Here is a 23,735-nt window from a genome sequence, read left to right as displayed (position 1 = left end):
TGTGTGTGTGTGTGTGTGTGTGTGTGTGTGTGTGTGTGTGTGTGTATCTGTGTGTGTAGTCGAGGTATTACTTAGTTGTGGGGACCTAAATCTGACACATTATGGGGACTTGTCTGACTTATGGGGACAAAAAGCAAGTCTCCATATCGTAAATCAACAAATAAAGCTCTGGAGGACGGCTGTGTGAGTATCAGTAGAACTGTGAGATTCAACACGTCCTGTCTCCAGTTGTAGGCAGCAAGACCACAGACACTTCTGACAAATCTAATCTGTACTTGCACATAATCCTATTCTACCATACTTTAATAACCTTTGATTTATTTCTACCAGACTACATGCCATTAATCAAAAACTAATTTTCTAGATGTCTATCTGATAGAGCTGTAAATACATTTAACGAAATAGTTCTGTTTACATTTAACTCAGTATCATCCCTCAATATAACTGACAAATTCTTTAAAAACCTTTATCCCACTGAGATTGACCATCTTGTCGATAGCACCACAGACTCACTATGAGTAACATTAGACTCCAGAGCGCCTCTAAAAAAGAAGGATGTAAAACATAGTAAATTAGCACCGTGGTATAATTCCAACGCACGAGAATTATACCAGGTGGTATAGGAAGTGGCGCTCCAACAATTGTGTTGAAAATCCCCTAAGCTGGAGAGATAGTCTTAAGGTATATAAGAAGGCCCTCCACAAAGCAAGAGCTGCCCATTACACACATTAATAGAAGAAAATAAAAACAACCCAAGGTTTCTCTTCAGCACTGTAGCCAGGCTGACAGAGAGTCACACCTACATCAAACCCAGTATTCCTCCATCCCTGGATAGCAATGTCTTTATGCACTTCTTTTACGATAAAATTAAAAAAAAAGAAAGAAAAACTATTACATCATCAAGCACAGAAATCTCAGGAACAGCTGAGAATCCTATTCATTATTTAGCCAGCTTCTCTCTGATCACCCTTGATCAGCTGACCAAAATTATCTCATTGTCTAAACCCACAACTTGTATCTTAGATCCCATTCCTACAAAGTTAGTTAAAGAAATTCTTCCCCTAATTAATAGTACTTTACTGAATACAATCAATCTATCGTTATCATCAGGATATGTACCACAGTCCTTTAAGATAGCAGTAAATAAAAACCCACAAACAACAGAACTGGGTTTTGATCCAGTACTGATTGCGCAAATCGAAGAACTGGTTGCGTTAATGGAAGAATCCTTGTTCAAAGTGTTTCCACTATCTGACGACAGTTGTATAACAAGAATATCATAAATACCCGAAGGACTTCTGAACCACATTATGGTATTGAAAACTCTGTCCTATTCAGCAGAATATAGACTCTGATAGATTCTGATCAATTCCAGATTATATTCTTGAGTTATTTTTGTTATATTCCCTGTTGTATTTCCTGCTTCAAAAAATTCACAAAAGACAGTTTGATCTGAAAATTCGTATTTATTTTCCATCACCAAGAATTTCCAACAAAAACACTTGGTGACGAGGATGGGATTGGAAGCGTGATCTGGACTCCGAGAGAAGGACAGAAGGCGCCACATAGAACATCTGATTCCTCCCAACGTGTGAGAAGCTGTCATCCAGTGGAGTTCGGATTGCCGATCCAAAGGAAAAGGAAAGAAACCACGCGGTGAGAGAAATCTAAATTTAATCTGAAGAAAAGCAGAGTCTAGGAATAAAGATTGTATATCTCACGACCAGGAAGAGTTGTTGACAGACGTGTCTTAGTCGTTTTTGTCGTATTGTCTAGTACTGTTGTCAGCAACATTATCAGGAGTAGTGTCGCATGAGAAAGGAAACATAGTAGGACAGAGAGCTCGAGGTGGGTTAAGGCATGAGTAAAGAAAAGATGTTTATTAAAGCAAATGAATGAAAACCTATCCAGGCAGCCTCAGTCAAATCACTGTTAAAATGGAATTCCCTGAAAAAGGAAGTTGTAATAAAAAACAACTTGAGCAGTTAAAAGAGAAACAGGAAGAGAGAGGGACAAATTAACGACAGCGGATTGCAACTCTGTCCAAAAGACAACTTAATAAATATAAACCGTTTCAAACAGATTGGAAAGCTTACAGTATGTGTGTACAGGAGGCAGAGAAAAGGGAAAGACAGAGACTGAGAGTACAACAAACACAGAGCACACAAGACAGTCAACAAGTACAAACACAAACACAACAGTCTACTAATACACTGTATCCCTGTCTTTTTGAACAAGAACAAAGCAAAACATAAGGTGAATTTGGATATGGTCTCCGCTCCTCCTCCTCCTCCCTACGCTGAAGTACCAGTGCAATAACAACATCAACCTCCAACTGATCAAGGAGGATAGCCATCAGTCCCCACACCTCCACAACCATCTCGCCAAGTGGAAGTTGATGCGAATGTAGCGAGGTGGGAAAGCGGGGATAGTGAAAGGTTGCCACAACGCCACCTGGGGAATTTCACCTCCAGGAAATAACTCAAATATTGTAAGTGCAACAGCACAGGTTCGTTTAAATCACGGGGCAAGAGACCAACCTTGATTTCAAGGCCTCAAAGCTCGCCTCACACTGAGGTGTCCATGCAGCACCCAAAGTTTGGCCTGGCCCCTTCTTGGACTTGGTAACTGCCAGCTCGGCCACTAGTTTATGCAGCGGGCCAGCCAGCTTTGCAAAACCCTCTACAAAGCGACGGTAGTAGCTGGCGAAACCCAAAAAGGAGCGCAGTTCCGATAGGTGACGGGGGCGCTGCCAATTAGCCACAGCCTCGATTTTCTTGGGGTCTGTGGAGACTCCCTGGCTTGTGATGACATGCCCCAAGTAACCAACCTCCCGTCGAAAGAATGCACACTTTTCGAGCTTTGCTTTTAGGCCTTCATTTTGGAGCCGACCAAGCACTATTTCCAGCCTCTGCAGATGTTGTTCAACAGAGGAGGAAAAGACAATATCATCCAGATAAAGTAGCAAGGACTGACCCTGCTCGTTACCAAACATCCTCTGCATCAGACGCTGGAAAGTGCTTGGGGCATTACACAAGCCAAAAGGCATGCGATTGAACTCAAAAAGGCCAAATGGTGTACAGAATGCAGTTTTGGGTCGGTCCTGTTCTGCCATAGGGACCTGGTTGTAACCACTGGCCAGATCGAGGGTGGAAAACCAGCAAGCCCCAGAGAGTGCATCCAAGCTCTCCTCGATGCGAGGCAGAGGAAATGCATCCTGGTCTTACTGTTAAGGAGGCGATAATCCACGCACAAGCGCAGGTTCCCATCCTTTTTCCTTACCAATACTATGGGTGATGCATATGGACTACTGCTCTCCCTAATGACCCGGGACTCCAGCAGCTGATTAATGTGAACCTTCACTGCTTCGTACTCTGAGGGAGGGATACGCCGGTACCTCTGCCGGACAGGGACATCATCGAGCAGAGGTATGTCATGGGAGAGGAGGTTGGTGCAGCCCAAGTCGCCTTCATGGGTTGAAAAGACGGATTGATACTTGCGTATTAGAGAGTTTACACTGGCCCCATTATTCACCCAATTCAGTTATGTTGTCATATTAATTATTAAATTTGTTTATTTCGCCCTCCTAGAGGCCCTGCTCCTTCGTCGGCCGTCATTGGTCACCACGTCTCAGACGGACCTGCTGTTTTGGCTTTACCGGAAATTGCACTATCCTAAATCACACTTTTAATGAACTGTTGCAACTGATAAGAGCACGGCTCCACAGTTGAAGACTGCCCAGGCTCAGGACCAAGGAAGTGTGTTCTTAAAGTATTGTCTCGTGCACTGTGGCTCTCCACGCTACACCTTCACGGCGCGTGGAGTGATCACCACAAAGGGACGCCTAGTTTTTTTAGCAACCTTTAAATCCCGTTTATATTGGTTGGTATTTCGTTGTTTTGTTGTTCTGTTTTGTTTTGTTGTTTCCACGCGGACATGTTTTAATTATTCTTTTATTGTTGGTCAGGTGCTCTGGGCCTGAGGCGGCGACCCAATTCCTGGTGGCGGGGTTTTCTTCACAACCCGTTTTGTTGGTTTGCTGTGTCACGGGTGGCGAGTTTGTTAATCCTTCCCCTTTTTCTTTGGTTGTCGTCGCCGCGGTAAGTCCCAGCCCTGTCCCTGTGTTGCTCCTGTCAAGCGTTTTATTGCATGTTAATTGGTGTTCTGTTTGTTTTCATTTTGCTTGTTGATTTATGCATTTATTTGAGTTATATTAAAGTTCTTTTTTTATTAGTTAAACACGTCTCTTGCCCCGTGATTTAAACAAACCTGTGCTGCTGCACTTACAATATTTGAGTAATTTCCTGGAGGTGAAATTCCCCAGGTGGCGTTGTGGCAACCTCTCACTATCCCCCGCTTTCCCACCTCGCTACACAAGCTATGATGAGCCGGATGAGAGAGGTGCTGTAGGAGGACTACACCCTGATTCCACCACAGGCAGTAAGATGCAGACAAGAAGCATGATGATTGGTAAACAAGTGAATGGTACTTTCCCTACGGTAGAAGTAGCTGGTGCTGAAGGCCCAGTGCTGGTCAGAACAAGATATAATTGAAGCCATGGGTCATGTTTGTGATCCAAAAGAAAATGTACAAAAGTCGGAAACTGAGATTTGTCAGAGAATATCGTCCCACAATGGCAGAAATTAGGCGAATGTTGCAGAGGCAACTCAAAAAGGATTTCCATAAGATAAGTGCTGTGTGACAAGATGACTGAAAGATGTAAATTATACCAGCCAAAACAATGACAGCTCCAGAAACGCGATTAACAATGTTTAAAGCTGCGGGCCCAGTGTGGAGGAGTCGAAACAGAAAAGACCGGCGCACAATCCCAAAGTTGCAGTAATAGCTAAACTAAAGAGAGAAGCCATTGTTAACTGCTAAGCTAAGTAACTAGCAGATCTAAATAGCGTGTAAACAACTGTGGGATAAGCGAGAAAGTTGCTAAAAGAAAAAGAGAGCAATGAGTGCTTGAGCAGAACTAGTGTATGTTTAAATGTGTTTGAACTGCTTAAACTTGAGTTTGTTTTTGTTAAGTTTGTTCACAAAAGCTACTTTTTTGTTCCGTTGTATTTTATAGGAAACTGTCTGATCTATATCTATCATTTTGTTTTCACAGCCTGAGCTGAGCGTTATGTCGAAGCTCTCGCTGCAAGTCCGGATTTGCACTGTGTAGGCAGAATGCCACCTAGAACCTACTACCCAGAGGCTGCAAAGAGGCATTTCAAGCCTCACATGATACCCCAGGTCCGGCTGTAGGCCTATATGTTCTTTTCACTGGCTGGGCCAGTTGTGTTTGTGCAACATGTACACACTGTGTGTAAATAAAGCTTTGATTCAACATGTGCCCCGTAAATGTTTCTCTCTTTCCCCAAAAAGTTTATCTTGACGTCATTTACGTATATAGTGTAGCCAATATGATAACAATGATATAACATCAAGTCTCACATGAATATATGTATAGTCTTCGGTAACTGCAGTGTTTTTAGTATAGGCTTACCATTAATTCATAATAATAAATTAATTTGTAATAGTAATTGTATTATTATTTTAATCATAATTATTATTATTATTGTGTAAGAGGGGTTTACTCAAGTCTGTATTATAATTACCCATGGTGAGCAATAGCAACAGATGTACCAGCCAATCACGAGTGACCTTTCGTTTCAAAGGTCTATGGTTTCATCCAATGGTGAAGTGAGATAAGCTCTCGCCAGGGGTTTCACTGCGATTCATATGCTAATTGATCTTCCTGAATTGATGTCACTAGTTTCATCATCTAAACCAAAAACTTGTCTTTAGACTCTGTCCCAACTAGACTTTTTAAGGAAGTTTTCCCCCTAATTGACAGTTCCATATTAAATCAAATTAATATGTCTTTGTTAACCGGCTACATACCACAAGCTTTTAAGGTAGCTGTAATTAAACCTCTGCTTAAAAGGACCACTCTTGACCCAGAGATTTTAGCTAATTATGGACCCATGTCAAACCTGCCCTTCATTTCCAAAATCCTAGAAAAAGCAGTTGCTAACCACTGTGGGACAACTTAGATAGTAATGGTCTGTTGAAAACTTTCAGTCAGGATTTAGAATCCATCACACACAGAAACAGCACTATTAAAAGTTACTAATGACCTTTTAATGGCCTCATAAAATGGACTCTATACTCGTCCTTCTGAATCTTAGTACAGCATTTGACAAAATAGATCATAAGGCTTCCTTGTGGTTCCAAGAATCTGTAAGAGTAAAATGGGAGGTAGATCCTCCAGCTACCAGGCTCCTCTCCTGTGGAACCAGTTCCCACTCTGGGTTCAGGAGGCAGACAGCATCTCTACATTTGAGGTTAAAACATTCCTTTTTGATAAAGCCTATAGTTAGTGCTGGATCAGGTGAGTCCTGAACTTAGTTATGCTGCTATAGGTCTAGACTGCTGGGGAAACTCCCATCATGCACTGAGCACTTCTCCCCTTCTCTCTGCGCCCACATTCAACTATTTACATGTCACTAACTATGTGTCTTTTTCCTCTCTCTCATAATAATAACTAACAAACAAAAAACACAGTGTTGACCAAAGATTGAATGTTTACGAGAAGATGATCCACTCCCCCGCCTACTCAATCACCCACCACCCACATACACACACAAGCAATGAAGGTGATGATCAGACAGAGGAGCACATCGTATTTTGGCATTGTACAAGTTATTTTTAGGAAGTTAAATCACCTTTTTTTTTTTTTTTTTTTTTAATACCGAGGTCCGAACCTCTGTGTCCTCAATGGTAGCTACGGCCATGCTAGTGTGTTGTCCCCCCTGGTAGCACATTTAACGTGTTGATGGAATTTAGGGAGGACAGACTTTAAGTCAGCATGATTAAAATCACCGGCTATGATGTGGGCTGCGTCTGGATGTTTGCTCTGTTGTGAGTTAATAGCACGAAGCATGTAACCTAATGCTACAATGCCTATAAAAAGTATTCACCCCCTTGGATGTTTCACCCTTTTGTTGCTTTTATACATGAAATCATGGTCAATATAATTTAGCTTTTTTGACAAGAATTTGCACAAAAAAACTCTTTAATATCAAAGTGAAAACAGAGTTTTACAAAATAATGTCAATTAATTAAAAATATATAAGGTAAAGTAAATGATTGCATAAATATTCACCCCCTTCAGATCAGTATTTGGTAGATGCACCTTTGGCTGCAATCACAGCACTGAGTCTGTGTGGATATGTCTCAATCAGGCTGGCACATCTGGACACTGCAATTTGTCTCCATTCTTCCTTGCAAAACAGCTCAAGCTCTGTCAGGTTGCTCGGGGATCGGGCTTGAACAGCTCTTTTCAAGTCCAGCCACAAATTCTCGATTGGATTGAGATCTGGGCTTTGACTTGGCCACTCCAGAACATTCACCTTGTTGTCTTTGAACCATTTCTGTGTAGCTTTTGCTGTATGCTTGGGGTCGTTGTCTTGCTGGAAAATAAATCTTCTCCCAAGTCGTAGTTCTCTTGCAGAATGAGTCAGATTATCCTCCAGGATTTGGCGATATTTTTCTGCATTCATGTTCCCCTCTACCTTTACAAGCCTTCCAGGGCCTGCTGCTGAGAAGCATCCCCAGAGCATGATGCTGCCACCACCATGCTTCACGGTGGAGATGGTGTGTTTGTGGTGATGTGCAGTCAATTGAGCCAAAAAGCTCAATTTTTGTCTCATCAGACCAAAGAACCTTCTTCCAATTGACCTTGGAGTCTCCCACATGCCTTTGGGCGAATTCCAGGCGAGATTTCATATGAGCTTTTTTCAACAGTGGCTTTCTCTTTGCCACTCTCCCATACAGCTTCGACTGGTGAAGATCCCGGGCAACAGTTGTTGTATGTACAGTCTCTCCCATCAGAGCCACTGAAGCTTTGAACTCCTTCAGAGTGGTCGTAGGTGGCCTCCCTCACCAGTCTTCTTCTTGCCCGGTCACTCAGTTTGTGAGGACGACCAGCTCTAGGCAGATTTAAACAAGTGCCATACTCCTTCCATTTCTTAATGATGGATTTAACTGAACTCTGTGGGATGCCCAGTGAGTTGGAAATCTTTTTGTAGCCATCTCCTGACTTATACTTTTCAATGATCTTTTCTCTGAGTTGCTTGGAGTGTTCTTTTGTCTTCATGTTGCAATTGCAGCAGGAATCCTGATGAACCAGAGACTGGACCTCCCAGACACAGGTGTTTTTATACTACAGTCACTTGACACACATCAACTGCACTCAGGTGATCTCCATTTCACTAATTGTGACACTGCTGGCATCAACTAGCTGGACCTCTGTTGAATTAGGTCAGTCACTTTAAAGGGGGTGAATATTTATGCAAACACTTATTTTACACTATATATTTTTAATTAATTGACACAAAATCTGTTTTCATTTTGACATGAAAGAAGCTTTTTTTGCAAATTCTTCTCAAAAAAGCCAAATTATATTGACCATGATTTCATGTATAAAAGCAACAAAAGGGTGAAACATCCAAGGGGGGTGAATACTTTTTATAGGCATTGTATGCTAGCGTTAGCATCAGGTGGGATATAAACAGCCATGACTGTAACAGCACTAAACTCATGTGGGAGGTAAATAGGCCTGAATACAACTGTCACGCACTCCAAGTCACTAGAACAGTGTTTGTCTTTGATTGTGGCATTAGCGCACCAGTTGTTATGGATATAAATGCATAACCCCCCTCTGCTCTTACCGGAGTCTTTGTTCCTGTCCCAGCGAAAGGCTGTGCGGCCCGCTAGATCGAAAGCGGAGTCTGGGATCAGTGGATGTAGCCACGTGTCTGTTATTATCAGAATGCAGCAGTCACGCAAGAGTTTGTGTGCGGCTATCTGAAGGTTCAGTTTGTCTATTTTGTTGATGATGGATCTGGCGTGAGAAGAATGCTGGGCAGCGGTGGTTTGTGTGGCTGTTTTCTTAGCTTGGCAGGTAGGCCGGAGCGGCATCCAGGATTTTGCTTTCCCTGTCTCCGCCACCTCCGACGCCTGCCGACAACAATCCATCTCCTCCAGTATGTGGTAATGGGTGAATGAATTCACTCGTAACTGTCTGGTGTTGCTATATTCCAATGGTCAGAAGAGCTTCGCGGTTGTAGGTGGGATTCACATTGCAAAAAATAAAGTGTACGACAGACATACAATAACATAAACACACTTAAAGAGCACCGATAGGGAGAGCTTCGAGCCACTGCGACTATGCGTGCCGCCATCTTAACCTCCAGTCACGGGAATGTATATATGAACTGTTTCTGCTATCATTAATAATCAATAGCATCTTTACACTGTTATTGTTATCAACTACTCAGAGCTGATACCTGATGCTGCACAAGTGTTCCTGGTCTCCCTCTCCTCTCTCTCCACCTCTCCTCCCCCTCCCCCCATCTCTCTCTCTCTTCTCTCCCTTCTTTTCCATCCATCTTTCCTATCCTCCTCAGTTTTCCCTGCTCACCCCAACCGGTCGAGGCACATGGCCACCCACATTTTAAGGTCTAACCCTTTAATGTAAAGTGCCTTGAGATAATGTTTATTATGACCCTAACCCTAACCCTAACCCTAACCCGATACAAATATAATTGAATTTAATTGAATTAGAATCCCACCTTCGCTACTCCCAGGATTGGTACCACAGCAACAAAGAAAAATCTGTAAAATACAGTGTTAATGCAGCAGCAATGAAGGCACGGAGCATTCTGTTCATCATCCAGACTGCATCTGAGATGTGGGCGGAAGTTACCCCCAAAGAGACAGTCCGGGGTGCAACTGCTCCGGTGCCAACGTTCCACCTGAGTGCTGCTGTCGATTGTAGGATGATTCCAAGGGCCAGCACAGACAGGGGCCCTCATAGAACACTATTATTGTTATTATTATTAGTTAGTTAATGTAATTAAAATTATATTTTTATCTATTAAAAAGTTATACAATTATAGCCTTTATATTTCACCCCTCTCTCTGTTCACTGCATGGTTCAGTCTTGCTTACTTTCCAGCAGGTGCGCAACAAGCACCCTGTCACACCCTGTGTGGTTGTTTACACTGGCAGCGTGGGTCATACAGCTTTTGGTGTTTTTCAGTCTCCACAATAGGTTTTGTGTCATGAATCCTTGACGAGTGGTCCGAAATGGGGAGTGTTTTTACCTGTTGCGCATCACGCATTGCGTGTTTGTGTGTGTGTGTGTGTGTGTGTGTGTGTGTGTGTGTGTGTGTGTGTGTGTGTGTGTGAGAGAGAGAGAGAGAGAAAGAGAGTCTACTATCCATCACCTGAATTAAGTTAACTTTTAATAGCGTATGATTAAAGCCTTTGTAAGGTTTCTGGTGTGACTAGTGTATTTCCTTGTATACAACTATACACACTAGTCCTAGCGGTGCCCCTCCCCAGAGGTAATTAAACTCATAGGTAAATATGCCAGTTGAATTACATGTGTTGCCTATATTACTACCACCCAGAACTAAATGTTTTCTACTGCAATGTATTAATTAAATTCCATGTGTTTGTGTCTCAGTGGGAATTTTTCCATGTTTGTGTTATTTTTTTTAAACTGAAGCAAGACGTGGTTTGGGTTTCAAGGCACACGGAGAGTGGTCCAGTCAGGTCAAGTGTTCTCAGCCCTTGCTAGTTATTGTATTGGGACATAAATGTTTGGTGTGCAGCATGTAATTCAGTACCTGACCAGCAGAGGCATGTGTATCCTTTGACTCCCTCTAGACATGTGGCACCATGCTGGCAGGGATCAGAGGCACACTCAAGGATGTCCACTTCACAGTGGTCACCATGGAATCCTGTATCACTGCAGTCACATTCATAGCTGTAACAAACAAGTGGGTTTTTATCAAAATCAGTCATCAAAATTCAAACAATGCATGTACAAAAATATCAATGGTGACGAAGTTCCCCTCAGCCTAAAAATGTATTTCATGTGAATCAGGTGGCCACCACCATCGCTCAGTGGAGAGGGTAGAAGGGGCCTTGAAGTTCTCACATTCTCTTTCTCTCTAATATTTTTGAAATCCTACCTGCAGCCTTAATGGAGCACATATGGGTAGTATAATATGCCCATAAACAAGAGACTAAATACAAGAGTTGAAAAACTATGTACGAGAGACAAGTGTGCAGAGTTGCAGTAGTTGTTTGCATTTACAAGAAAATGTAATGAGGTAGGTAGGAATAGGACATACAGTACATAATATATGAATATGAGATGCTTAGGTTTGTGAGAGTTCACCTTTTGACAGAGGTGAGGAGTTATACAATGTTATTGCTGTAGGCAGGATAGAATTTCTGTATCTGTCCTTGCGGCAGCGGAGCTGAACCAGTCTGTTGGAGAAAGTGCTCTACTGTCTGTCCACTAGGTGGTGGAGAGGGTACTCGTGATTGTCAATGATGGATAGCAATTTGTCCAGTGCCCTCCTCTCCACCACCACATCAAAAGAGTCTGGTTTGCAGTAAGTTAGACATACTTGTGAGTATCACAAGCAATAAGACTGACTACAATAACATGGTCAATTTTATATTTCAGCTTCTGAAACTAAGAGTCTCTACACTAGAGGAACTCTTCGCAGAAGACCTCAGAAGACCCTGTCCTCTGGTGGTAGGATAAGAAGGACACTTTACCTCTTCTCTCAAAGCTCTCCACCACCCACTTCTGTGTTCAGGCTTCCTTTACACATTTTCAACTGGGGTATTGATTTATTATAACTCCTCTGTGCATTGTCCAATCAGTATCAAAATTCTGTCACATGTTCACAGTCCTTCCTATGTCAATATTGACCCATCATCACAGCGCCACCTAATGGCGACAGGAAGTGACATGTTTTACACCTTGAAACACTGCTCCTGGCTGGTTTACAATATATAGCTCAAATGAGCTCAGACAAGTCATAAGACCATGGTCAGAATTGTGACATTTCAGAATCAGAATCAGAATCAGAATTATTTTAATTGCCAAGTATATTTACACATACAGGAAATTGCCTTGGTGTGGTTGGTGCATTGGACATAAAAACAACAATCGGACATAAAACAACAATATATACAGTAAGAACAATAAGTTATGGGCACGTGCGGTGCTAAGGTGCAGTGATTGGTTTCGGGATAGTGCCAATAATATATAAATTATGTGCGGGGGGGGCCAGAGTCAGTGTGATGCAGGGGGCTTGTTTGTGAGCCCCACTGCCATGGGGAAAAAACTGTTCAGATGGCGCAAGGTTTTGGTCTTGATAGCCTGGAACCTTTTTCCAGATGGGAGTCTCTGAAATAGGTGGTGACCGGGATGGGAAGGATCAGCAATGATCTTGCCTGCTCTCTTACTGGTCCTGGAGTGGAACAGGTGTAGGAGAGCCGGCAGGTCGCAGCCGATGACCTTCTCAGCTGACCGAATGATCCGCTGCAGTCTGCCCTTGTCCTTGGCAGTGGAGGCAGCGAACCAGACGGTAATTGATGAGGTGAGGATGGACTCAATGATGGCCGTGTAGAACTCGACCATCACTTTCTGCGGCATGTTGAATTTCTTCAGTTGCAGCAGGAAGAAGATCCTCTGCTGGGCCTTCTTGATGGTGGAGGTGATGTTCTCCGCCCACCTCAGGTCCTGTGCAATTATAGTCCCCAGGAATCTGAAAGACTCCACTGGAGGTGCAGTTGTTGGTGTAGAGGGAGAAGAGTAGAGGGGAGAGCACACAACCTTGTGGGGCTCCAGTGCTGATGGTCCGGTCGTTTGATACTGTCGTTTGGCCTCCTTAATCTCCTTGCCAAATGAGTATTTAGCCAGTCTGAACCTATCCTTGTCCCCACTCTTGAAGGCCACCTCTTTCTCCAAACGAAGCTGTTTGAATTTTGCTGTGAACCAGGGCTTGTCGTTGTTGTAACTCACCCTGGTGCGTGTTGGAATACATCTGTCCTCACAGAAGCTGATGTATGACATCACAGCCTCTGTATATTCGTCCAGGCTGTTGGAAGCAGTTCTAAAAATGTCCCAGTCTGTGTTGTCCAGGCAGTCACGCAGCTCCTCCACAGCTTCTCTGCTGCTCCAGTTCTTAGATCTCAGCACAGCAGGTTTAGAAAGTTTGAGTTTCTGTCTGTAAGCCGGGATCAGATGAATAAGAGCGTGGTCGGATAGACCCAGAGCAGCGCGGGAAACTGCATGATAAGCCCTGCTGATGGTACTGTAGCAGTGGTCCAGAGTATTCTCCCCCCTGGTCGGGCATTTGACTAACTGTTTGTATTTGGGGAGTTTGTGAGATAAGTTGCCCTTATTAAAGTCCCCAATGACAATAACAGGGGAATACGTGTTCTCTCTCCTTCTCTCCACTCCTAGTATCTGATCAGCGAGTTGACGTTGAGCCTCGCGCACGTCAGCTTGCGGTGGGATGTAAACTCCGGCCAGGATAAAAGAAGTGAATTCACGGGGAGAGTAAAACGGTATGCAGGTGATGAAAAAAAATTCCAGGTCAGGAGAACAGGATTGTAAAATCCTTTCCTCAAACTGTGTAAACATTGGGGTGCGGCGAAGGTTGATATTTCGCCAACGGAAAGAAAGTCATTATAACCCATTTGCATTGTCCAATCAGCACCAAAATACTGTGACATGATCAGAGTCCCAGCCTGAACAGCTCCATACGTCAATATTAACTCAGGGTCATAACACCACCTACTGATTTGGCATGAAACAGGATTTTTTTTTTACTCCACTGTACATTGTCCAATCAGCGCAAAAACTTCTGTCACCTGATCAGAGTCCCGGCATGAACATCTCCATATGTCAATATTGACTCAGGGTCATAGCGCCACCTGCTGATTCACTGTTAAACAGGACGTTTTTGTAACTCCACTGAGAATTTTCCAATCAGCACTACAATTCTGTCAGATGATCAGAGCCCCTGCCTAGACAAATCTATTAGTCTGTATGTAGTTATAGTGATGGTGCCAACTATTGACAACAGGAAGTAAGCCTCGTTTTACAACTTTAATCGATTTACATTATATTTATATATGTGTGATCTGCACTTGATGTGACGTGGAAACCCTAACCCTTAATGCGTAGTGGGCGTGGTCCAGTGCCACGTGAACGACGCAGGAAGTTAAGGGTTTATTCTTCCGGCGGTGCACAAAACGCACGCAACACACATCCTTTTTTGGCCCGGTCCACGACCGCCCGCCCAGGCGACCGCATCAGGTCCCGCTCAGTGCTGCTTTGTGGAGCCCTAGTTAGGTCCTGAGCACGACAGTGCAAGGACCCATTGGTTTTGCTAGAATTATTATTCTTCTTCTGATGAAAGAAATGCCTTTTTGGGGCCTTAACATACTCGAAAAATAACCAAATTCCGTGGGCGCATCAGATTTGGTTAAAAGTATAATGTTTTATACTTTGACATTCTACGCCTAGCTTTTTCATTTGATTCATTTCAAAATAGGTCAGGGAAGCCTTGACACATTGGTGAAGTGATATTTTGAAAATTATGCCTCTACGTTGGATGATGATGGCGTGCACTTCGACGGAACGCCAACAAACAGGAAGGGGTTTGAAACAACACTGCACCTGCACATCAGGTCCGGGGGACTGGTACTGGCTGGGTGGGGCTGAGAGACGAGTGCAAACCCATATGACTCATACGGGGAGGAAGTACGAAACGAGATGTTTCGAAAACATATTTCTTAGAATGGACTGAGTGAAAAGGTCCGCGGAGTGACTGTTTTCATACTTTATGGGTCCATACTGACCCCCTTCAAGTAATTACGGATAGTAAAACCCCAGAAAATCTATTTTACACAATATGGGCCCTTTAAAGTGTTACAAGATACAAGGGATGGGGTGGGGCTTGCAGGTGTGTATGTTGGGGGGCCTGGGGGGCGCCAATCTGAAATCTCGCCTAGGGCTCCAACATTGCCAGGGCAGGTCCTGTGTTTATCCTTCCTGCGGTGTGCAAAACGCATGCAACGCAGAGCCGTTTCGGGCGGTCCCCGAGCACCCTCCCCAGTGGCCGCAACAGGTCTTGATTTCGCAAGTGCTCGGTCCCGCACAGTGCTGCTCGCAGCCCTAGTTTGTGTTTGAAATTGTGCTTTGTTACAGTTTTACAGTAAAAGGTTCTTCATTAAACAAACAAGAAAATTTACGCCTTGGAAGACTTCACACTGTTAGCTAACTGTCAAGCTTTGAAGATGAGCAACTCATTGCAAGGACAGTATAGTATCAGTATCGTTGAAATCCTAACAATACCCATCTCTAATTAAAAGAAAGTGTTTATCCTTTCAAAAGAAGATACTGTGTAGGTGTTGATAATGGTGTATGGTTTAGTATATCTAGGATGGCTCCACTTAATCTCCCAGATGACCCCGACCTCATCTCTCTGGCCGTTAAGTTCAACAAGAGACTGGCTCACAGGAGGGAACGAGGTGCGTCTGTCACCCTGCGTCTTCAGGAGTTTCCACCTGTACACAGAATGTATGCACAGGCTCCCGTTGGTGTCTCCCCGGCAACTGGGTAGTCCCCAGCACCAAGGAGGAGCTGATGCAGCTGAGACAAACCAGAGGAGCGTCAGCGACGGATGAGAGAGGGGTGATGCATCTGCTACGGTCAGATTGGCCACTTCCAAGGTCAGGGCCCTGTAAAAGGCCGTGCTCACTTGTAGAATGGAGGGTGTTGGTGAGCCAAACAGTTGTGGACCTCCTGACTCACACCATGATCACCATTCCTACCCACAATCTCAAACTCTTTGTGTTCATTAATTCTGCTGCTGACTTTAATTTCATTGGCAGGGGTCTCGCGACTTAAACAAACTTGGATGACACCACTGTAGCAGTATGGAGGCATTTTATGTTTTTTTTAGTGGCCACCATTTACTTCAGTTGTATTGGATTTGGTTGCAACGCTGTTTACCCCTGAAACTCCAAAAGTGTTTCATGGAATCAAACACTTCACCCAGCCCTCCATAGGCATGAGTGCATTTTCATTTTTGGGTGAACTATCTCTTTAACAACTTCATGATTTTGTACCTTGGCGATCTATCGATTTTTTTCTTAAATCTGAGCAGAAGTACAATGAGCATATCAACAAGGTCCTCCAAAGCAGGTACCCGACCCGGGCACCGGGTCGGGTACCTTAGGGTACCCGCCGGGTAATCCGCAATAACTATGTGTAACGGGTAAAACAATTTTTTATGTAAATTCATGGGTACAAGGGTAAAACTAATGCAGGCGGATAGCGGGTGAGAACAAAAATATGTGGTTGCTGTTATTTTTTAAATTGATATCGGTGCTGAAAAGTCTTATAAGCCACTGGAAAAATGTTTTATTGTGAAAGCCTGTGACACAGCTTGACCCACACACATAGACTTTATTTTGACGTCACTGATGCAACAGTGGTGTGGGCTTGCTGCTAGCTAGTAGATCAGAATGATGACATAAAGACAAAAATAGTCAGTGGTGAATATCAAATGTGGACAACACATCGTCGAGAGCCAAGTCGGACGTTTGGGACAAATTTGGTATCATCAAAGACCACGGGCCCGAGCGTACCACAAACGGAGAAGAGACCCCGTCCCCTATCAACAGGTGAGGACTTAGCCAACGTGGAGGACTCTAGCGATGAAAGTTTGCTGCCGCCGGATGAGGTGGCATCCTACATGGAATTCAAAACACCCAAGGAGGATCCTTTCAATGTTTTGTGTTGGTGGAAGGAGCACTCTATAATGTTTCCTAACCTGGCAGTGCTCGCATCGAATGTGCTCACCATCCCAGCTTTGAGCGCAGCCAGCGAAAGAGACTTTTTGTGATTCAAGAACGTAGAACCCAGCTTAAACCAGGGACTGTTAACGATATTCTATTTCTGCACAGCAACCTCATTCTCAAGAGTAATGACACGTCAGCATGCGAATAGTGAAGAGCAGCAAAGTTGTTTATTGATTCTGCCACATTAGCTGCTGTTAATTATAATCTGAAATTCTTGTTTCTACATTTTTAAATGTCGCAAGTAAAAATAAAGCGCTTTGAAGTGAGTGACTGTTTAGCCTCTGTGTTTAATCACGGGTGAGTCACGGATCTAATACTGATGAGTCTGGGCGGGTCCGGATTTGAGTTATAGGCAACTACCGGTAACAGGTCGGTTCTGGTACTGAGTTGTGCGGGTGCGGATGGGTCCGGGTTTGCAAAACTGGACCCATGCAGGACTGTGCTCCAAAGACTTCAGGATAATAATATTGTTAAATCGGAAAAATTTAAGTTTTGTGGCCCTAAAGTTTCCTTGCTAGGATTGAATGTGGCAGAGGGCAGCATGCAGAATGAGCCTGAAAATATCAGGGCAGCGTCTGAGTGGCCTACTCCAAACTCACATAAACCTTTGCAGAGATTCTTGGGCTTCATAAATTTCTAGAGACACTTTATAAGAAATTATAGCACCATTTCTTGCTCTCATTTCTCAAGGGACCTGTTTCAGCTGGACCAGCACTGCTTATGTGGAGTTCAGGGACATTAAACAATGTTACTGCTCTGCTCCGCTCCTCACCTTTTTTGACTCCAAACTCCAGTTTGTTGTCAAGGTCGACGTTTCTGATGTGGTTCTGGGGGCAGTTCTCTCGCAACGCACCTCCAAGGATAGTAAGCTTTACCTATGGGAATTCTTTTCCAGGAAGCTTTCCTCGGCTGAGAGGAAGTATGATGTTGAGAACTGTGAGCTCCTGGCCATCAAGATGGCTTTGAAGGAGTGGCGACATTGGCTGGTAGGCAGGGAGCAGCCGTATCTGGTCTGGACTAACCATAAGAACCTGGAATACATACGTACTTCCAAAAGACTCAAGTGGGCACTGTTTTAGACCCATTTTAACTCCTACCTCTCATATTGCCCAGGCTCCAGGAATGTTAATATGCTCAGAATAAGTTCTTATGGCGCCCTTCAGCCAGCCTCCTGCATCCAATGCCCTTAACCCTGGCGTTGGTCCAATGTCTCTGTGGATTTACTCACCAGACTCCCTGCCTCGGCAGATAAAATGTATCCCTCTGCCAAAGCTGCCAAGTACAGGTCACTTATTTTACATCAACTTTTATAAACTATTGATTCCACCAAAGATTTTACCAATCTGTTTGGTATGGTTGTTCCAGGAAGAGACATTTTCTTGTATCACACCAAACATCTTCTATGGTGTGTCACCAGATTGCTTTGGAATGAGCCCATGCTCGTGGGTTAGAGGAAAAGTCATGTCTGTTAATAGTTGACCAATATAAAAGAACATCCATGGTGTAAAAGGACATACTAGTTACTGCTTAATTTTTATCCAGCTCAGATTTGTGTCTCGATTGTTAAAACAGTTTTGACATTTTAAAAGATAGATGGTAAATATAATATATATCTTATTTCTTATGTTCACACTTTCTTAATACCGATCCTTGGTCTCTTTTTGTTCCATGTCTAAGTCTTTGAATAGTATATCATATTCCCTGAACAAGTGTGGGGGTATTCCTACAGGCAACATCATGGGAAAAAAATCTAATGGTGAAGAAATGACCATTTCAATACGTTGATTTTTCCCAATAAAAATAAAAGAAATTCTCATTTGTCTGAATTAAATTTTGTCTTCAGGAGGAGAAGTTCAATATTTTGAAGCATTTAGTTTACTTTTGTCCTTTTTCACGTTTTATTTTGAAACACATCTGACTTTGTTTCAGGCCACTTTACTTCTAATGCTCATGTGTTTCCCACTCACATGATTACGTCCACCTGCCCTAATTTGTCACACCTGCATTTCATTGTCTACCCTCTTTTTTAGTATTTAGTCTCTGTGTTTTCCTCCTGTTTCTGCCAGTACAGCAGGTGACCTTGAGTACAGCATTCCAGCATTTAGTCAGTCTAGATCCCACCGTTCCTGCCTTTCCTTGGTGAACCAGCAATTTCCTTCCCTAACTGGTTGAAAATGTTTGACAACGAGATGCTAGTTATAGCTGCTACAGGTAATAGCTGGCCCGAAGAAAGAAAATGCACCGTTCTTCTCCATGCTCTTGGTACAGAAGGACAGAGACTATTTTACACACTGCCAGACACAGGTAACCTGCACTTCTGCCGTGGAAGATTTGAAAAAAAACACTTTGTTCCGAAAGTCAATGTGATCGCGGAACGCTAGAGAGCACAGAGACCTGACAAGACTATTAATCAGTTTCTTGCTTGAACTAGCTGCACTGTGAATTTGGCGTCATGGGGGTGCAAATGCTTTGGGATAAACTGATAGAGCGTGTTGCCACCACGCACATACGAGACAGACTCTTGTTAGAACCGGCTAAAGCTACTACACTGGCTTTAAAGATCGAGGCTGGACTACGGAATCCTGACGTTCTCTCTGATGCTACTACTGTTGTTTCTGCATCGGTGAGAGCCATAGACAAGCAGCAGAGGAGGAACAAGCCATACTGCTCCTGTGGTGTCATCCAAGTGTCCACAAGCCCCGACATTGATATTCAACTCAAAACAAGGTCATTTACACTGTGTTTTAAAGCCTAAATGTCTGCTGATATCTTCCGACAAGGTGCATTCAGGGACCATCAGAAATGTTAACGTCCGCTAGCTTAGCCACTTCTGGTGGACTTTTAGCTGTAAAACACAATAGAAATTACCTCGTTTCAAGTCAAATATGAATGTCGGGGCTTGCAGATACTTGGATGACACCACAGGAGCAGTATGGAGGCACGTTATGTTTTTTTCTGTTGTTGTTTTACGTCTGAAGATAAGCCCCTAATATCTTCCGTTGTATTGGATACGGCTGCTAACTGGCTGCTACACTGTTTACCCCTGAAACTCCAGCAGTGTTTTGTGGACTCAAACACTAGATAATGAGTGAATTATCATTTTTGGGTGAAGTATTCTTTTAAGGGTGACACAGTGGTTACTACCAGCCCCACCGACCCTACGGTAATGCAATGTTGGGACCGGGTATTTGTGAATTACAGTTCGGCCTACATGTAAAGTCAAAGCATGGACTGCATGTCCTTTGTTCTGGAGAAAACCAGATCCTCCAGAACTCAGTCTCCCAGGGCGCGTCAACTTCACACAGAGGTGTGAAAATTGACCGGGGACACAAGTTTCAACCACTATTGGTCACTCTGGGCCCCATGACCCATGAGGTCACAAGGCCAATATAAGCCCAGTTCTCCCTTCCTCCTGTCTCTTTCCACGCAACCCTCCGAGAGGAGAAGTGCGGCTGTCCAGCTCCCTTTCTCGACTCCTCTTTCAACTCAACTCAACTCTCCGAGAGGAGCCCACCTCTCTGTCTACTCAACTTCAATGGAGGAGAGGTGCAGCTTTCCACTCACCGAGCGAGGGAAACCTCCTCCAAATCCAAGCTCTACCAACCCTCAAGCAGGCCTGACTGGAGCAGACTGCTAATTCTCCAAAAGGCAGCGATGCGAGGTCCTGCCTAACAACTCAGCACAAGAGCTGCATCGCACAGCAGAACCACAACCAGCAAGACGACTTCACTGGACTTCGAACAGCACAGCGACCTTTTTTTCACTTTCCATGGACGGGTAACACAACTGGGCTTAATAATTATACTAGGCTAAGCAAAGACTGTTTATTCGATTCCGTGTGATATTTATAAGTTTGATTTGTGTTGCTGTGATATTTTGGTTACAAGTTATTTGAAAGTTAATGTTAGTTATGCTCTTCAGTCTTTCCTTGCATGCATCTAGTAACTTTCTCTAATTTGGGACCAACACACACACCCGCATATCTCTTCACCCATCTCTCTGACCCCCGCCACATGTCGTAAACATACTAGGGGGGGTGGTTTATATGTATACACACACGCATACTCACATACACATATTTATATAATAAGTACATCTTTAGTAATTTGTGTTTTTATACTTTATTATCTTCATAATAAATGATTTTCTTTCACAAATGTTGTATTAATGAATGTTGCATAAGTGTGAATTTTGCCAACCTCTACACTGTCAAGAACTCTATATCCTTCAACTTAGCTAACTATCTATATGGTAATTTTGGTTATAGTTATTAATTTAATTGTTAATCAGAGTTCCAAATTTGTAGTTAGTTCTTTCATGAGACTTAATCAATAAATTGGCTATCTTTTCCCTTCCTTTGAAGGGTGGTGCCCCGAGGTAACTGTAATCAATTAAAGTTATTATTTGATATTAATATTTTTAATATTAATATTCAATATTTTATTTTGATAACCAAATTTATTGAATGCCGAAAGGCACACCATTTAATGGTATCACATTTAATGCATTATTGCATAACAGCAATGTGTACCTACAGTACCAAGCACTATACTACAGGCTGCATCAGAGACTCAGGTGCTGGAGATTGGATGTGCAAAATGCTTTATGCACAAAATACAACTTAAACCAGATGCTGTGCCAGTCCAACAGAAACTGAGGGGGTTTCCATTCTCTGTGATGTAGGCTGTGACTGATGAGCCCAAAGACCTACGAGAAAAAGGCATCATAGAATGCATTGATGCATCCCCATGGTTCTCCCCCATTGTTGTGACTCAGACAAAGGAGGGAGGAAAGACTTGCATGTGTGTCGACCTCAGGGAGCCAAACAAGTAAATTGTCATTTACTGTCATCCTTTTCCACACATGGACGAGCTGTTCACTAACTTGCGAGGGGCTACTGTCTTTTCTACCATCGACCTTGCCTCTGCTTATCACCAGATGCTGCTACACCCAGATAGCATGAAGGACTTTTCTGTTTCTGCAGAGTTCCATTTGGCCTCGCTTCAGCTCCATCAGCCTTTCAAAAAATTATGTCAACCATACTGGCAGGTCTACCAGGAGTACAGGCTTAGCTTGATGATGTGATATGCTATGGTGACAACAAGCAGTGTCATGATGCTAAGCCAAACTGAAAAAGTAAAAGTGTACTTCACCTTGTCCAAGATCGGGTTAGTGAAGTAGCCGATGCACCTGCCCCACATGACACATCCCCCCTACATTCCTTTCTGGGACTTGCATTATGGTACAGTATGTTCATTCCAAACTTTGCCACTGTTGTTGAACCGCTATGTGCAATACTCAAAGAATCTACTGACCTGAAGTTTGCTGAGATTAAGAGACTGATAGCTGAGAGCCCTGCTTTAGCGCTGTATGACCCTGAGTTACCTACTTATGTGACTACTGATGCCTCTGACTATGGACTAGGGGCTGTACTTACTCCAAGTACAGGCTTATCTGCATGAAGCAGCACATCTGCATGTTGGAAATTTCATTGGCTATACGAAACGCCAGTAATCAGAACAATCGGTTGCAATCGGCAAGTCTCCTTGGCTATTGTAGGCTGTGGACAGGACATGCCCGCTCCTATTTGGTCAAGTGAGCTGTCAATCTAAAGTTCAGAGTGCAGCCTCCATTTTGATATCAAGATATCGGCTATGTTTACATGCTAACGGGAGTTACGAGGGAAAATACATCAAATGTTACACATAGCTGCCGGCTAGTTTGAAATGATGCAACAGCAGTCTGTGGGTATTTATTGATGTAATAATGTGTTTTGGACTAAACGTGTTACTGGATTGGATCGTCTGGACCTTTGGCAATGTATCAAGACCATTTTTGTTGGAATGTTATCGATCTGTGGATTACGATGAGGCTTCTTAGGTGAGTGACCTCAATTTTGTTATTGTTTTTTTTTTGTTGGTGGTCTGACAGAGGCGTTGATTGTACCTGCTGTGGTGATCGTATCTTGAAATGGTTTGCATCAATCGAATCACAAGAATCTTAGCTTTCCAAAGATATGTCGCATCAGTACCTAGCTCTACGAAGCCGTCGGATCGTTAAGTGGTTAATGTAGACAGAGGGCGCTGTAAGCAAGTGGTGTTACGTGCAAGGTAGCCCGTCTCTCCGGCTAGTACTTTACTTTTTTACGAGTGCAATATACCACATACTGGCAGTATTTTGGCAATATGATTATTTAGGAGCTAGCTTATAATTTGATTATCACAATTGTAAAGTATATGGTGTCTCGATGCATTATCTTTTATTTTGCTTGAATACTTTGAACATTGATACACCAACTTTTTCTTTCCTCATAAATGTTGTAAATATTATTTTGTTGTGGTGCTCTGCTAAACTCGGCACCTATTGCACCTCTCTCCATCCTGGGAGGTGGATCCCTCACGTGCGGCTCCATCTGTGGTTTCTACATTGTCTTTCTTTGTTTAAAGGTTTTTATTGGTAGTTTTTTCTTAGTCTTGCAGAGGGTTAAGGGCGCAGGATTGTGCACCTTGTTAGGCCCTATGAAGCAAATTGCGATTAGTGAAAGTGAGCAATACAAATATATTTTGACTGATTGAATGATTATACATAACATTTGGAAATAATTATATAATCTGTGACCAGAATATAGGTTAAATTCTATTGGTTATGAATCCCTGCATGATGCCTTTATTGGGGGGAGGCTATCAATTACGTTCTTAACTTCTTTTGAAGTCTTTAATGTGTGTCCGTAATACTTCCGATCTCTTTTTACACTTCTCCATGTCTTTCTCAGTCTGTACATATACATTCTCCCATGTCAGATATGCATTGTTCTACTTCTACCAGCCTTGTTTTTATTTTTCCACTCTGAGCTCTTTCATTTTCTGCTTAATTGTGACCACATCCATCGCCACAAACAGAGTAGCACTTATTATCTGTATACCTTAAACACACTCTTGTCATCATCAAGTGTATGTTTCTAAATTTATGTTAATATTTGATAGATGAAG

The 23,735-nt window shown here is 43.1% G+C and overlaps 1 protein-coding gene across 1 annotated transcript in view; it reads right to left on the bottom strand.

The window, feature by feature from the left end:
- Positions 1–23,735, bottom strand: part of crb2a (crumbs cell polarity complex component 2a) — a 90,866-nt gene that overhangs the window by 37,586 nt on the left and 29,545 nt on the right. Inside the window, exon 4 of the mRNA XM_034602715.1 lies at positions 10,692–10,831. Within this exon, the coding sequence (XP_034458606.1) occupies positions 10,692–10,831 (140 nt within the window). The remainder of the gene's footprint in view (positions 1–10,691; positions 10,832–23,735) is intronic.

Source organism: Hippoglossus hippoglossus, chromosome 12 (assembly GCF_009819705.1).
Source record: "Hippoglossus hippoglossus isolate fHipHip1 chromosome 12, fHipHip1.pri, whole genome shotgun sequence".
NCBI lineage: Eukaryota > Metazoa > Chordata > Actinopteri > Pleuronectiformes > Pleuronectidae > Hippoglossus > Hippoglossus hippoglossus.
Note: the sequence above shows the minus strand (reverse complement) of the source record. Positions and strands in the feature narration are given on the sequence as shown.